This window comes from Brienomyrus brachyistius, chromosome 13 (genome assembly GCF_023856365.1).
Source record: "Brienomyrus brachyistius isolate T26 chromosome 13, BBRACH_0.4, whole genome shotgun sequence".
Taxonomy (NCBI): Eukaryota; Metazoa; Chordata; class Actinopteri; order Osteoglossiformes; family Mormyridae; genus Brienomyrus; species Brienomyrus brachyistius.
This window is the reverse complement of record NC_064545.1, coordinates 3,630,001-3,645,683: the sequence shown is the minus strand read 5'-3', so window position 1 is coordinate 3,645,683 and position 15,683 is coordinate 3,630,001. Positions and strand designations below refer to the sequence as shown.

Here is a 15,683-nt window from a genome sequence, read left to right as displayed (position 1 = left end):
TCCCCACAATGTAATATAAACCTAATACACACACACAACAGCTCTTTAAAAAACGGCTGGTGCATCACGTTCCTTATACTTGTGTGAGGTCTCCCCCCCCCCCCGACCCCATTGTGTTTCACTGTAGGACTGGGTGCGTTTTCTCCATTGTGTTTCTCCACAGTTGTGCCAGTTTCAGTGCTGACAGACATATCTTGCTCTCCTTTTCACAAGGGACCTTTGCACATTTCTTAAGAATTTAAATCATTTTGTAGAACATTTTATCTATCCAATGGGCATTCTTTAAGAAACAGGTTGAAGTTATAAAGCAGCCAGATATTTGTCTTGATATAATAAACTAATAAAACTAATAAAACAAAAATAAAATTAATTTCTTATTTACCTCTGTATTAACTGTATGCTGTTATATTTTTGTTTTGAAAAGAAGGTCACAGTTCACAGACAACCTGCAAACTCCACACACGCACACATTCATTTGTCTTCATACCTTTTTGCGGACCATTTAATAATTTCAATGGGCAAAACCCTAATCCCAACAGTGACGACCTTAACCCCTACCCAGCCCTAACCTTAGCAACCAAATACGTCTGGCATTTTAAGATTTTTTTTATTGTAGTCACAGATTTCTATAAAACTGAGTTTCCCTTTGTAGGCACTGAAAAAATGATCCTTCACAATGTCAAAGTTACAGGTTTTTATCAATGTAATATTGATAGGCTACAAGGTGAAGAGAGGATTTGAACCCCAAACACCACGTGTGAGGAAACAGTGTTACCCACTGATCTTCTAGGATGAGCTGGCTTTCGATTATATAAGTATTTGAATTACAATTTACACATACACACACACATATACATATATAGAGGCTATGTACATAGAAACAATTGGTAAATATCACGGGATTAAATTATATGTGATTATTTAACATTTTCATTTGCCCGAGAAGAATAGCATGACATTTTATCAGTCTACTTAGGTTAGTTATCTGTTCAAGTTAAAATAACGGCAACAGAATATAACGGCGCGAATCAGCGGCGCAGTTGCCAGGGAACCCGCTCTTATCATCAATCTCGTAAACTCCCGCGATATTTCGAGGGGGCCTTCGTCCGGCTGTTGTGGATTTAATCAGCGTATTTCGGTCGGACGTTTCCTAACTCAAGTTGAAAGTTGTAATTATGCGTGAGGATACGGTAGCTGAACAGGAAAATGAATCGCACGGAAATGAAAACGGCGCGAGAGCGTAAGCCTGCCTTTTGTGTCGCTTTATTAGATGCGGCGGGTTGTTGGGGCAAGATGGAGGCGTGAGCGCTGGCCTTGGCTCGCCTAACGTGCCGACGATCACGCCTGGCCTAGTCCTTAGTATGGGGTGCTGTTGTCTACATACAGATTATAGACTTAATGTATTTTTTCCCTCAAAGTAGCCAAACCATTCGATCATCTCGCTAAAACATCAGATACTTGAATTCCCTCCTATTCCGAGTGCCTAACCATGCTGGTAATGCATGACCGTTGTAGGATGCAGACGGATGGGCTTTCCGCTAGCTAGGTTCATGTTTTAAAGTCATTTTTATGCCCGTGATCTTGTTTTACGGAAGGTATATCATTTGAAATCGGCATGGTGAATGATTAGTGCGTTCTTGAGGTTCTTCACACGCATTTTAGTAGTCAGCAGAGATTAAAGTAAGCGCTTGTTTTTTGGCAGGCTTGCTGTGTTTGTGGTTTTCAGCCTTAGTTTGGTTTCGGAAGTACCGTGTATCTGGTTACATCCAAGTCCGATGCGTGCTTTTGAATAGATTGCACATTTGACTGATTCTTGCAGGATTTTAAAAAACGCCCTGCATTTGCATTAAACAGAGGCGCCTCTGTTTAAGTAGAAGTCAATACAGGAGAGCTGTGACATTTGTGTGGCTAACTCTTTCCCTTTCAGCAATGCTGAAGTCCCAAAGCAGAAGTCGGGTCAGAAAGAAAAAACTGGCCGCAGTAATCGGTTTCACCCTTATTCCAAGGAAAAGCAGGCCGGCACTGGGGACAAGAAGGGTGTCAACAGAAACCGGGTGTTCATTAGCAACATCCCCTATGATATAAAGTGGCAGGCAATCAAAGATCTAATGAGAGAGAAAGGTACATTTTACAGGGCATTTAGCCCTTTGTCTCCAGGTGTTTTATCTTCAGTAAATCCAGCCGCCTTAATTTGAAAATATAAAATTTGGATACTCAAAATGAATCGGATCCTTTTTCTGAGTGTGTGTATGAGATAGCGATGTAATTTTGGAGTAATTGCATTTGTGGTAACCTGTGTTGTAATCTGCTTTAAGATTACACGTATTTAAAATGGGAATTGTGCCTTGCTTTTTTGAAGTATTGAGTTTTATTTTGCAGTTAGAGGTGGAAGGTCAACTTAAATGATTTCAGATCTCTGGGCAACATAACTGTGTAATGCTGAACTTGTCTCTTACATCTGTGGTTCAATGTAGCTGCCCTTTTTCTTTGTATTTAGCAGCATTTGTTTCAGTAAATGAGAAGAATGGCATGGCCCCTGTGTGGTGGAATGTTTGGTCCGATCAGACCGACTTGATAATCAATAATGGGTTCTCTCCATCTGTAGTGTGCCACCAGGGGGCAGCGGTGATGTGATGACTGGTGTTTCACATGCAAATGTTTTGTGGTATTTTCCCCTCTGTCTCATGTAGTTGGTGAGGTTACATATGTGGAGCTCTTTAAGGATGCTGAAGGGAGGTCAAGGGTAAGTGATGTGGACTACTTGCTGCACGAGGTTTAAAATCTCAGCAGTTTTCCATTTTATCAAGTAATGAGTTTCAAGGCCATGTGTATGGGGACTGCTCTCAAACCAGGGAGGTTCTTGTTGTTAGAGCCTGTTAGTCTGCTTTAGATTGGCCAGAGGGGCTGTGTAATTCCTGAAGGGGAACCAGTGGGATCATCTGTTGTCAGAATGTGTCTGAGATTGTCTTTGACCATTTCCAACACTTCTCATGTAGATCTGAAGGTAGGTCCATAGCACACTGCACTTTGCTTGGGAAGAGTGCCTTTCTCCTTGTCAATGTAGAAGTTGAGCTGCAAGGTAGATGTATGTGTCTTGCAACTGTTGCCTGCAGTAAAACAGTCTTATGGACACTCTTACTCTGCCAATGAAGTCCGAGTTTCATTTCCCGGCACATTATATACTCTATGTAATGTTTTCTTTTATGAAGTCTAGTTCTCCCTTCTGCAAATGAGTAAACCTTTTCCAGTAGTAGGCACGCTGGCATTTAATCAGCTTGTAAACCTGTGCAGTTGTGTATCGCCTAGCAATGGCCCGTGTTTTCTAAATCCGGAGTTCCTCCTTCCTGTAAGAGAAATTTTCAGATCCTGGTGAATTCTGTCTGAACCTAGTGGTTCAGATCTGTAAGGTCAACTAATTCCTACAGCTTCACAGGTTTACAGGTAGTGCAGAAATTTCTGGGAAGCGATTGTGATACTGTGCACCGCACTGAGGCACACTGGTGCACATCCTGCATCACTACATCTGCTAACCTGCCTCCTTCTTCCTCCTTCCTGCCCACTGAACTGGTCCTTCCATGTGGTGCCTGTAGGGTTGCGGGTAAGTTGAACCTCTGGAGTTTTGCCGTTATTTCTGGGCTTCATCCCCCCCCTCCGCAAGCATGTGTGGATGCTAAGTCTTTGCATTTCCTCTCGTAGTATTGTGGAGTTCAAAGATGAAGAATTTGTGAAGAAAGCATTAAATGTCATGAACCAGTATGAGCTGTGTCGCAGACCTCTGAACATGAAGGAGGTAGGAGCTGCTAGCTGTGATTACATTGGCTATTCTGTCCTACCTTGCTGGTAAAAGAAGTCGTAGAAATGTTGCGAACGGGCCTTCCCGGTGCATGTGTCCTAGGATCCCGACGGCGAGCACGCTCGCAGAGTGCTCCAGCATGGTGCTAGGATGTATTCAGGGGGGCGTGGCCCCGAGGGAGGTCCTTATGGGATGAACCTGCCCCCATCCATCGCCAACAATCCCAACATCCCTTCCGAGGTCATACACTCTCTCCAGGCTGGCCGGTTGGGCTCAACTGTGTTTGTTGCCAATGTGAGTTGTCTTATTTCTGGCGGCTCATAATTCAAAAAGCCATTTGCTGATTGATATTCCCTGAAGGATTTGTCTCCGTGTCGCTCAGCTTGACTTCAAAGTTGGCTGGAAGAAGCTGAAGGAGGTTTTTAGTATGGCAGGGGTGGTCAAGAGGGCCGACATAAAAGAAGACAAAGATGGGAGGAGTCGCGGGATGGGGACTGTCACCTTCGACCAGCCGTTTGAGGCCGTGCAGGCCATCTGTATCCTCCGCCTGCTGTCTAGAGGGCACCTATGGGCTGTGTTTCAAATGAATGATTAATGCATTCGGTTTGTCTAAATATCCCGAAGCCGCTTCCAGCTGGTGCTCATTTATAGAGCCGCTTTTGGGTGTTTCTCAGCTTCTGTCTGGTCCTTAACCTCTAAGCTACTTTCAGAATCTGAACTGCTCAGATAACTGTTAGGGATTCTAAGTACAGGGGAATGACCCTTTACGTTCCAGGGTATATGGTTGAATTAAGGTACCTCTATATTTTTGCCTTGGTGGTTTTGATAGTCCTTAAGTGACGCCTCTCAGCGATGTTCAACGATCAGATGCTGTTTGACAGGTCTATGCTTGTGAAGATGGTAAGGTCTTTGTTTGTTTGTTTGTTTGCACGGGCTGTTTAAAAAACCTTTACACCCATGTGTTTCCATGGGGGCTCCATGAAAGTGAGGCAGAGTACAGTGAATTCACATTTCGTTCCAGGATGACAAGTCTCTTCCTCCTGATGATTTCCGTGGCATGGAGAAATCTCCGCAGCTTCCTCGTGAGTCTTCGCTTCTCCAGCCCCTTCTAGTCGCTGTAAATATTGCTGCAGCGTGAAGTGTCATGGATGAGCTTGAACTCTGTGATCTGTGCAGGGGGTCTCAGCGGGATCGGTATGGGGCTGGGCCCTGGGGGGCAGCCGCTCAGCGCCAGTCGGTTAGGCGGTGGCGGCGGCGGCAGCAGTGGTGGCGGAGGCGGAGCCATGGGTAACATGGGAGGTTAGTGCGTGCTGCTTCTCTCAGTGTACCTCTGCACTCTACCTGCTATAGCTGTTTTTAAACACTATATTGGCAGGGATTGACAAAACTGGTACGTGAGTACGCATTCACCTTTAGAAGCGATATGCGCGGCAATCGATTAACGTAATGGTGTGAACGCATACGTATTTTAAGTGCATTTGCGGTGATGTGACAAATTACCATGCATTTTAACCTCTATAGTGCAAATGAAATAAGACAGGATGTAAAAGTTCAAATGCACAATAATTTGTCATTTGCTGCCGATGCGCTTAATATAGGTACGCGTTCACGCTGTTACAACAATCGATTGCCGGTTTACCAGTTATGTCAATCCTTGTATATCAGTCATGTTTCTCATTACCAAAGCTTGAGGAATTAAGATGACGATATTGCAGTTTTCATTAATCTTAATGCATCACACAAAATTTAGATGTAGATTTGAAAATGGCCTATATGCCACTCTGAAAGCTGATTTCTGCTCTGCCTTACTTATTACAAAGCTGTCCAGCTTTATTTTCTGTGGGTAGTGTAAGCAAACGTTTATTTTGCTGGAATGATTTTGTGCATCTGTTGCAGAAATACTGTATGTTTTGCAGGGATGGATGGACCTGGATACGGAGGAATGAGCCGGATGTCAGGTGTGTCTCCGTCTGCCCTCGCAGATCGCCTTGCGCCGTTCGTACCCCAGGGATGTCTGTCTGGCATGAAGTCCTTCTGTTTGTGCCATCTGGAGTTCATAACTAATCAGGACTTTAAATTCATTCTGCTAGGGATGGGAGGCACAGGAGCCTTTAACAGTATGGATGGCATGGGCAGCTATGGAGGCAGAGACATGACCCCCATGAGCAGAATGGGAGGTAATGATCTTCATCACGGTGTTGCTTTTGATGGTATGAGGCCTGGCGGAGTGTGTAGTTTGAACCCCAGGCGCATTCTGGACCTTGTGTGTGCTGTGATGGGGAAGCATGTGCAGCCATGCCTGATTCATTTGGTTGGTTCTCTTACCCAGGAATGCATGATTACAGGGGTGGTCCTGCCATGACCGGGATGGGTCTCAGAGGCATGGGGAACAGCATAGGAGGTACTGCACTGTCCCCCCCCCCCCCATAAAATTTACAAAGAGGAGAGGAGGCCATTTGGCCCATCAAGCTCATTTGGGGAGAACTCAACTAATAGCTCAGAGTTCTTAAAATCTAATCTAGCTCTGATTTAAAGGAACCCAGGGTTTTAGCCTGCGCCACACTAGCAGGAAGACTAGCAGGAAGAAGCTGCTTTACATGCTGTGTAAAGATGTGCTTCCTCAAATTCATTTCAAAATGTTCTCCCACTAATTTCCACCGATGGCCACAAATTCTAGTATTTAAGCTAACATTGAAATAGCCATTTGGCTGAACAGCATCCACGCCTGTTAGAATCTTATTCACCTGGGTCATGTCCCCCCTTAGTCTCCTTTGCTCGAGACTAAACAGATTCAGCTGAGCTACCCTCTCCTCATAAGACATTCCTCTAAGACCAGGAATCATTCTCGTAGCCCTACGTTGCACCCTTTCCAAGGCAGCAATGTCGCCCCCCCCCCCCCCCCCCCCCGACCTGGCCACTCCCTGTTAATATTCTGCTTTTGCTGGATTGTATTGGGTTGGTCACATGCCCCAGGGCTGCTAATTGCACTCCAGATGGTCTGTGGCACTTGTGGCCATTTGCCCGGTCGCCCTGTGGCCTTGGTCCAGCAGGCGCAGTACTGGCTGACCACGTGACCCACCCCCCCCCCCCCCCCCCCCCCAGCTCAGGGCCAGCTTCCTTTCTTATGGATACCCTCTTATGTGACACTGGAAGTTTTAGGGTTAGGAGCCCGTCACTATCAAATCTTTTTTTTTTTTTTTTTTTTTTCCTTCAGCTTTTGCCCCATGTAGATATAATGCTGCGTAAAATTCAGTCAGAGCAGCTGACTGAATCTCATCTACCCTGTTACTCCTTCAGCGATGGGAGGCATGAACTGCGACTTTTGCCGGAACGACATGTCGATGAGCCGCGGAATGGGTGAGTGTGTGTATGAGCGCATATGTGCCTGATTGTGTGTGTGTGTGTGTGTGTGTGTGTGTGTGAGACGGTGAGTGCATACACGCCTGATGGACACACGGAGGGCCAGGCGGTGTGTTTCTCGCGCGAGCCTGGTTGTGCCCGGTCGCTGTCTGGTGCCACGTTCTCAGCTGGGCTGTCCTGTCCTCCCGCAGGTGGCGGGATGGGGACCTACTGCGGCGGCATGGCCAGCACGGGGTGTGGGCCCATGGGCTCCGGATTGGGTAACTCCACACTTCCTGTGTAGTTTCTGTAAAATTTTCAGCAGAGAGCTGCAGGATGCTTCTCTGTCGCGTTCAGCAGAGACTAACTTGTGGTGGTGGGGGGAACGAGGGTTTTACATTAACATGTGTGGCTTGTTCAGGTGGTGGCATGGACTGCATGGGCTCCAGCTTTGACCGGGTCGGCATGGACATGAACCGTGGCTATGGCACTGGCACCGCCCACATGGGTGCCGTGATGTCAGTCAGAGGCTCTGGGTCCAAGGCAGGTTGCCAGATATTTGTACGGAATGTGAGTGCCTCCGGTTTTATATGTTATGTGTCCTCTGAAAATTCTTCACACAAAGATGTTCACAACCTCAGATGTTGCTTAAAAAGTAATGGTCAATAAGTGGTGATGGTAGTAAACGTAACCGAATAACTGTCAGCCCATGTCCAGGAGTAAAGGTGGGGGCAGTGCATACATTTAGTTTCAGGAAAAATATCTGAGAATAAACGAGAGAGATAAGCTGTGAGGACTTTCTTGAATTGTCGTTTAACTCGCACTTCCGTGTGTAAGAGGTTTGTCGCTGCTTGGACCTTTTAAAACTTAATGTTGCTAATTTTTTGTTTTTCAGCTTTCCTATGACGTTACGTGGCAGCAATTGACGGAAAAAATTCAGGCATTGTGGTAAGTGCTGAAAGCACTCAGGGCATCAGATTAAAAACACTCAGCCGTGTGCCTCTGTTAGAGGCAGCTGAGCCTCTATATGAAATGTATCCTAATTACCTTTTAGAATCCAGACAAACAGGAGTCCCACTTTGAGCAAACGAAATGAGTATCTGCCCGCCTCCATAGCAGAATGCCAAGCCATGTTACCTATGTTGATGCAGGTCAGGTGATGTTTGCTGAAATAAAGATGGAAAATGGAAGGTCTAAGGGCTGTGGCACGGTTCGCTTCGACTCCCCGGAGAGCGCAGAACGGGCCTGCCGCCTGATGAATGGCACCAAGATCAATGGCAGGGAGGTGGATGTCCGCATCGACTTGAAATGCCTGAAGCCCCCTGCCCTCTGCCCGGCCGCGAGCCCATAGCTGTCAGGGATGTCCCTGGTGTCACATGTGACCAGTCTTTGTCTGTCCCTTGTTCCTTAATGAGTTGGTGTTTCTGAAGTTTCCCAGCTGCCACCAGTGTAGCCTTGGAAACATCCTTAGATGGAGACCTGGAGATTAATTACACGCCCTGTATTTGAAAATACACAAGTGCACCACCACAGCCCTACATCCTAATTAGGCTGAAAGAGGAGTCAATATCCTTAAAATCAAAAGACTTTGATTTTTTTTTTTGATAAGCTGTTGACATGAATATAATACATTCTGTCCTTGTTCTCTGAAAAACGACCTCTGGAAACAGTACAGTAGGATAAGCATTGGGATTCATTTTCTGGGGAAAAAAAACAAGATGTATAAATAAATTAAATAAATAATTAATTTTTCAAGCAAAAAAATATTGCATTTTTGCGTTATTGCAGTAACACTCCCGAAAAACAACTTGCAAGTCTCAAAGTAAACATTAATTCGATTTTTTTAATCACCATGTTGAGTCATTATTCTTCAGTTAATAGGGTTACTTAGCTGATTGGAAACACCGATCCTTATTTGTAATGGACAAACTAAAACGGCCAATTAAACACCCTAAATGGCTAGATAATTATTTTATTCTCACCAACATCCCAGTGTATTCACCTAGAACTGCACTCATGCATAATTCTACAAATCTAAATAATGTAAATAATGTATCCTTATTAGGTTGGACAGCCTTGCTGAACATTTGCGCTTATAAGAAATAAAAATATTTGCTCATATTTTAGTTTGTCCACATCAGTTTAAGATGCATTCTGCGTAAGTAATACGCCTAATAATAAATCATTTTGTAATTCACATTTCTGGGGAGCTGAATAAAGTAGCCTTTAATAAACATTTTTAACTAACAGTTTTAAAACCATAGTTAACTAAGAGCTTGAATTTTATATTCCCCAAAGAAACTTAATGTCCTGTTTGGGTACCTATGGATTTTGCAGTACATCTGATGATCAGCAGCTGTATTAGTGCAGTTACACATGCATGCCATTTGTGTGTGTGTGTGTGTGTGTGTGTGTATGTATATATATAAAAAACAAAAAAGCACTTAGGTTTCCCCAAGTTAATTCGATCAAGTTGAATTAGTTAGATGGCCTATATAACTTAAACAATCGCAGCTCTCAGCTGCTTTACTGAAATTATCCTCCCGACATTTGATTTTGGACCTCGTGAAAGCCTCTCATGCTCGGCCCCCAACCCAGACCAATCCAATTATGTTCCACGATTAAATATAAAATTTGTCCAGTGGCGTGGGGCTCCCTGACGATAACATTTTAAAAATATATTGCGACCCACTGGCGTACAGAACCGAACGGGTGCTAACTCCAAGTTTAAAATGGTATTAATCGGCTTAAAGTCACTGAGCATTAAAGCCTCCCCGTTGATCTTTTTCCCGTTCGCCGCTCCGCACGCAGCTGTTCTGTGCCGGCACTGCAGAGGGCGCCACTGCTCCCAGGGGCACGACCACGCCGTGCGCGCGGAAGTTGGCACCTGAGGCAAACTGAGCGGCCATCGGTGCACCGGTAACAGCTGATAAGTGTGTAACCAAATATACCGGCTTAATGGTTAGTTTTCTGTCGGATAACAGAACATAGCAGGAAACTGGTCAAGTAATCTTTCTTCAATTTACTTAACTATAACAATATCTTCAGTGAGCTGTTTGCAGCCAAATCTTACTGCCAGGGAAACTTGTCTTTCTTATGTACACGTCTTTTAAGAAAACCTGTGTATGCAAACACGCCGAAGTTAACAGTGGGTGTTTCAGACTGAAGTCGTGCCACTGGTTTTTTTTTATCGACACAAATTTATCGCTTCGTGAACGTGTCAACAACTGAATAATTGTTATAGTAAAAAGGTTTCCAATTTCTATTGCCAATTCAGAGTCTCGCAAATTCCGTCAAAAGTGACTACATCAACTTTGTTTGATTCTGTTTTATTCGTCTCCCTCTGAGTTGGAGCCTGGGTCACAGAATTTACTATTAGTAAACCATCGTAAGGTCATGCAGATTGGACAAAACGGAATGATTTGTTTGGTTCTTTCGGAATCGTGTAAAATGGAGCTGAACCTCGGTCTCCTTCTGCTCGACACACATGGGCTGATGGTTCCAGATCTGCATCGGATCATTTGACGGGTGAGTAACCTAATTTCTGCTGAAAATGCATTAATTGGTTAATTAAATGTCCGTGGTAGGATGATGGGATGCATGTCTGCCGCTTTCTTAGTCTCTGAGAACACTAGCTGAAAATTCACATCCATGTAGTCCCCTTTACTTTCTTTACTTGAAATTAGAAAATTATTTCGATATAAACTGTCAGCTGTGTGCATGCTGTTAGCTTGTTGTGTATGTTGCTTGGCCAGGTAACTTGTCGGATAGTCTGGGCTAAATGTAAGTGAACGAAGGTAAAGTACATTTAGATTGGTAACCTTAAATGGGTAGATTCTTTACCCATTTTAATTGGTTATGTCTGTTGCTGTTTTTTTTTCTTTGCTAGAAATTTGTGTTTTTTTTCAGCAAGCTCCATTTTATAGCGTTCAGCTTCAGTTTTTAAAGCCCAGTCTACGTGTAGTAACGGAGACCGAACGCCAGGGTGCGATATTGCAGTGGAAACCTGTCTGTCGACGTTTCACATTCACAGACAACCCCGCACGGTTACATTTTATGATGTGGGTAATGATTTCCGGGACGATAACTGTTCGCTTTTACTGGGAACCCCTATTTCATGGCATGTGTCGTCCTTTTAGCTTCTTTTCATTAATTGCTTATAAAATATTGGCTACCATGCCACAAAACTCATATAAGTGAGATGATCCTTATTACATATGTGCCGCATCTACCATGACATGACTTATAATGTTGTAAGGGAGACGCTAAATGATCAGTGTGGAAAATAACTTGCCTCTAGCATTTTGAATAAACAGAAATCGAATGTAAGCAACTTATAAAGATGCAGAACGGGCAGAAAACTTGATTTTAAAGCCATTTCCCTGGTCCAGCAGGTGGCAGCATAATTTAACAAATAAATTTAGCCTTAGAACCTGAACCATGGGACTGAAGATTCAATTGTCTCAATTACTTTGGGTTGTTCCAGTGCATTGCTTTAATTCTCACTCTTTCTGCAGAACCAAGGCTATGGCACTATTCGAGTATGTAGTTGTGGTGTGCACTGTTCTTATCTATTCATTTGTTCACTTATTCTTTCAAAAACCTTTAAGGGGAAAAAAAACGGATAAAACAGAGCAATTGAGACCAGTTCGCTTTAATTCCTGAGAGACGTGTGGAAACCAGGCTTTTCTTTCACTCTTCATATTTTCTTGGAATCCCACAGCGGAGTATATCAGATGTCCCCTTTCCGGAGAGTGGAGTTAAGCTGATTAGATGATGTGCTTTACAGCCTTGCTGTGTCTGTATTTATGGAGTGAGTTGACTTTACTGGCCAGGCGAGGGAGAGAGGAGCTGGGAGTTTCTGCTTCTTAGAGCTCGCTAGACGGCTCAGTAGAAAAGCTCATCTTTCCTTCTGCACTAGCTGGTGGTACAGTGTCCTTCCTGTGGACCATTACACACCAGGCCAGTGTATGAGTCTAAAAGTTTATACTAAAAGCCTCTAAGGAATAGCGGTCAATGGATAAAGTGGAAGTATGTGATTTTCACATTTTGGTTTCATTACATTTTTGTCCACTGGGTTTATGTGGAAACATAATCTCCCTCCCACCCCTTGCACAGTAAGACATCAGCCCCCCCAGCAGTGAATAACATTGAAAGTTTAATAGAACATTTACAAATCCGAGCAAGCCCTATTTGAAAAAAATGCTTTTCATGTTACTTAGAAAAGGTGTTCCAGCAGGTGAGTTTTAATTTCCTCATGCTGGTATTCTCTTCAGTGATGTATAGACTATTTTTCTGCTATGTTTTCCATAGCCTGCTGCAGGGACAGATGCTCCCTCTAGCAGTTCTGGCTGCCCTTGACCACCCTGCGATACACTGGGACCTCAGGGGAAATTCAAGATGTCTGTAATGTAAACATTAAAACTTGCAGAAAAATTGAATTGTTTCTTATTGGTAGGTGAAACGCTGTTTGCTCTTGAATTGCTCACTGGGAAGAAAAAAAAAATTATTCTCAGGACCTGAAGTGAACTTTCGTCCTGCTGTTGTGTTTGTGGAAACTGCAGGAGTGCCAGACGATGATACTGGTGGCTTTGTGCCTGAGGAATGGAGGAACAGCATGCAGGGAGAATCAGGACAATAAAGTGTTAAGACCGAAAAGGGAGGATTGGGGGGGTGGTGGTGGTATGTTTTTTTTATTTTATTTTATTTTATTTTATTTTATTATGCTTTCCTTTATTCCTTGTGGTCTGCAGTGCTTAGTAATACCTGACTGAACAGCGAAGTGATAACCTAAGGTGCCTGGTGTGTTTACGTGCCTGGTAAATGATAGCTGTCTGCTTCACCACAGAACCGCCCGGCTTGTTTAGGAATGGCTGTGTAAACAGCGTGTATGTACTGTGGTGACAGCTGGCAACATGCAAGTCCCCCCACTAGCCCCTTGGAGGCGCTGTAGCTGCAGTCAGCCCAGGTGGCACCCACTCTGTATCAATCCACTAAATCTGTACTTACACTTGCATTATCTGATGCTAGATTACAAAAACTGGTCCTATGTCATATCAAGAATGACAGTCTTGTAATATTGCAGTCTGTAATACTATGATTTAATTTTCATTCTTCCTGGTTTCACACTGATCAGTGATCATGCTTTGATTAGAAGTGACTAGCTGCTCTGAGGCGTGTGTTTGATGTGTTGTATGCAAGCTGGTGTTTAATTAACACTCCGATCATGTCCTTTACATCCCCGCTGAACTCCATTGCTGGCACGCTCCTATCTGCTGGTTTTGCCCCGTTTGACGCTCACCCCACAATCTAGCAGTTAATTAGCAAGGCAGGGCTTTGTCCCTATTCAGTATTTCTCATGATGCGTTTTTTTTTTTTTTGGGGGGGGGGGGGGGGGGGGATTGATGTACTTTGGTGAATCGTGCGTTTTGTAGTAAGCAGAAGTAGAACGAGGCTGTGTGTTTTTGTTTAAAAACTTTAACCATGCTCCGTTTAGTTTTCCCTGTAAACTCGGTGCCAGGGGTGAGTGCAGTGATCTACGTTATCAGGAACACACACGTCTGAAAGAAGTACAGGTCGCTCCCTGGGTTATGATGGGGTTACTTTCCCGTAAACCTATCCTAAGCTGAAAATGCATTTTAATATAGTACATCTAACCTAACAAACATTATAGCCTATTCTACCTTACCTTAAACATGCTTAGAACACTTTTGTTAGTCTACAGTTGTGGAAAATCATTAACAAGCCTACTGTATATAATGAAGTATTGAATATCTCATAATTTATTGAATAATGTACTGGAAGTGAAAAACAGAAATTGGAATACCCTTCATAAAGTTCAAATATCGTAACATGGAAAATAAACGCATTACAGAAGCTCCCTGGGTATCTTATTTCCCATGAACGAGGAATTCCCAGTAAGCGCGGGTCATAAGCTCGCGTTGATTAAGTCCCTGCCCTTTGTACACACCGCCCGTCGCTACTACCGATTGGATGGTTTAGTGAGGTCCTCGGATCGGCCTTGCCGGGGTCGGCGACGGCCCTGGCCGAGCGCTGAGAAGACGATCGAACTTGACTATCTAGAGGAAGTAAAAGTCGTAACAAGGTTTCCGTAGGTGAACCTGCGGAAGGATCATTAACGGCAGACCGGGGCCGCGCGTGCCGCGGGATGGGGCGACCAGCCTCACCCCTCCCCCGCCCGCTCGCCTCCCCCCCGCGTCGTGTCTATCCCCAAGTTGGGCCCCGGTGGAAAGGTGGTGGTGGTGGTGGTGGTGGTGGGGGGGATGTGGTCCGGCGTCCGGCGGCGAGCCAGGGTTACCTCGTGTATACCAGGCCGCCTCCGACCCACACCCCATCCCCCCCCACCCCCTCCCCCCCCCCCGGACACCAATAAGAGAAGAGCTGCCGAGACCTGCTCCCGGCGGGTTCCGGCCCCGTTCCGGCGGGCCGGGGACGGGGGGGTAAGCCCGGGAGGAGGGCGAGGGCCGGGGGGGCCGTCTCGGGGTCGGGTCAGAAGAGGTAGAGGAGAACCAGGCCGCGGAGAGCCGCTGGGTGGGGGTGACAGGGGGTTGGGGGGGGTCGGTTCGCCGGCCTCCCCCCTTACTTCCCTCCCTCCCGTATCGGCCTCCCATGTCGGCCGGCCCCGCCTGCCTGCCCGGCCTCGTGTCGCCCGGTTACCTCGCAAATCCCCATGCCCGGGAAACTTGCCCCGCCGTGCCCCGCTGACCCTGCCACCTCGACGGACGGGGCCGCCCCGCTCGGGGGCAGGGGTGGGTGGCGGAACGAGTGGGCCGTGTAGGAGCCCCGGTGGCCCCGGCCAACCTACCTTAACCCCTCGTCAACCGGATAACCCACCCCGAACCAGGCCGGGTACCTATCGCCCAAACCACCGTCTCCGGACGGGGGCGGCGGTTCAAAGACTCCGCGCGGCGGGTGGGGCCCCGCCCCCACCAGGCTGCCGCGAGCGCCCGGCCCAGCCAATGCGCGTGCCTTCCCGGAACCACTCTGGAAGTGAAGTCGTGGTCACGGACTCTGGTTGCCTCCGGTGAGCGAAAGAAACGTACGACTCTTAGCGGTGGATCACTCGGCTCGTGCGTCGATGAAGAACGCAGCTAGCTGCGAGAACTAATGTGAATTGCAGGACACATTGATCATCGACACTTCGAACGCACTTTGCGGCCCCGGGTTCATCCCGGGGCCACGTCTGTCTGAGGGTCGCGCTGCCATCCCAAACGTCCCCCCCTTCCCTCTCCCACCCGACCCGACCCGGGGTTCCACTACCCAGGGTTTCAGGGTGCGTGGGGTGCGGGGATGGGGGACGCGTCTGGGGCCGTCGCAGGGAGCGAAGCCTCCCTTCGTCCCCCTAAGTGCAGACGCGTCCGGGCACGGGCGGCGCAAGAAAGGCGTGGGTCTCGGCCCCGGGTGCGCGCGGCCGCCCCCCCAACGGGCCGCGGGCTCCGGGTCCGCCGTCCCCCGGCGTGGGGTCGGGCGCGGCTGCCGGTGGAGTCCCAGGGCTCCCTCTGAGCTGCCCGCGTCCGTCCTCGCCGGGGTT

At 46.5% G+C, this 15,683-nt stretch overlaps 1 protein-coding gene and 1 non-coding gene across 2 annotated transcripts in view; one reads left to right on the top strand and one right to left on the bottom strand.

The window, feature by feature from the left end:
• Positions 1-8,284: 8,284 nt before the first annotated feature.
• The window catches only part of LOC125705807 (germinal-center associated nuclear protein-like), a 78,609-nt gene continuing 71,210 nt past the window's right edge, over positions 8,285-15,683 (bottom strand). The window contains exon 10 of the mRNA XM_048972072.1: positions 8,285-8,483. Within this exon, the coding sequence (XP_048828029.1) occupies positions 8,285-8,483 (199 nt within the window). The remainder of the gene's footprint in view (positions 8,484-15,683) is intronic.
• On the top strand, positions 15,196-15,349 carry LOC125706934 (5.8S ribosomal RNA). The gene has a single exon (XR_007382110.1). It is a non-coding gene; the product is annotated as a 5.8S ribosomal RNA (ribosomal RNA).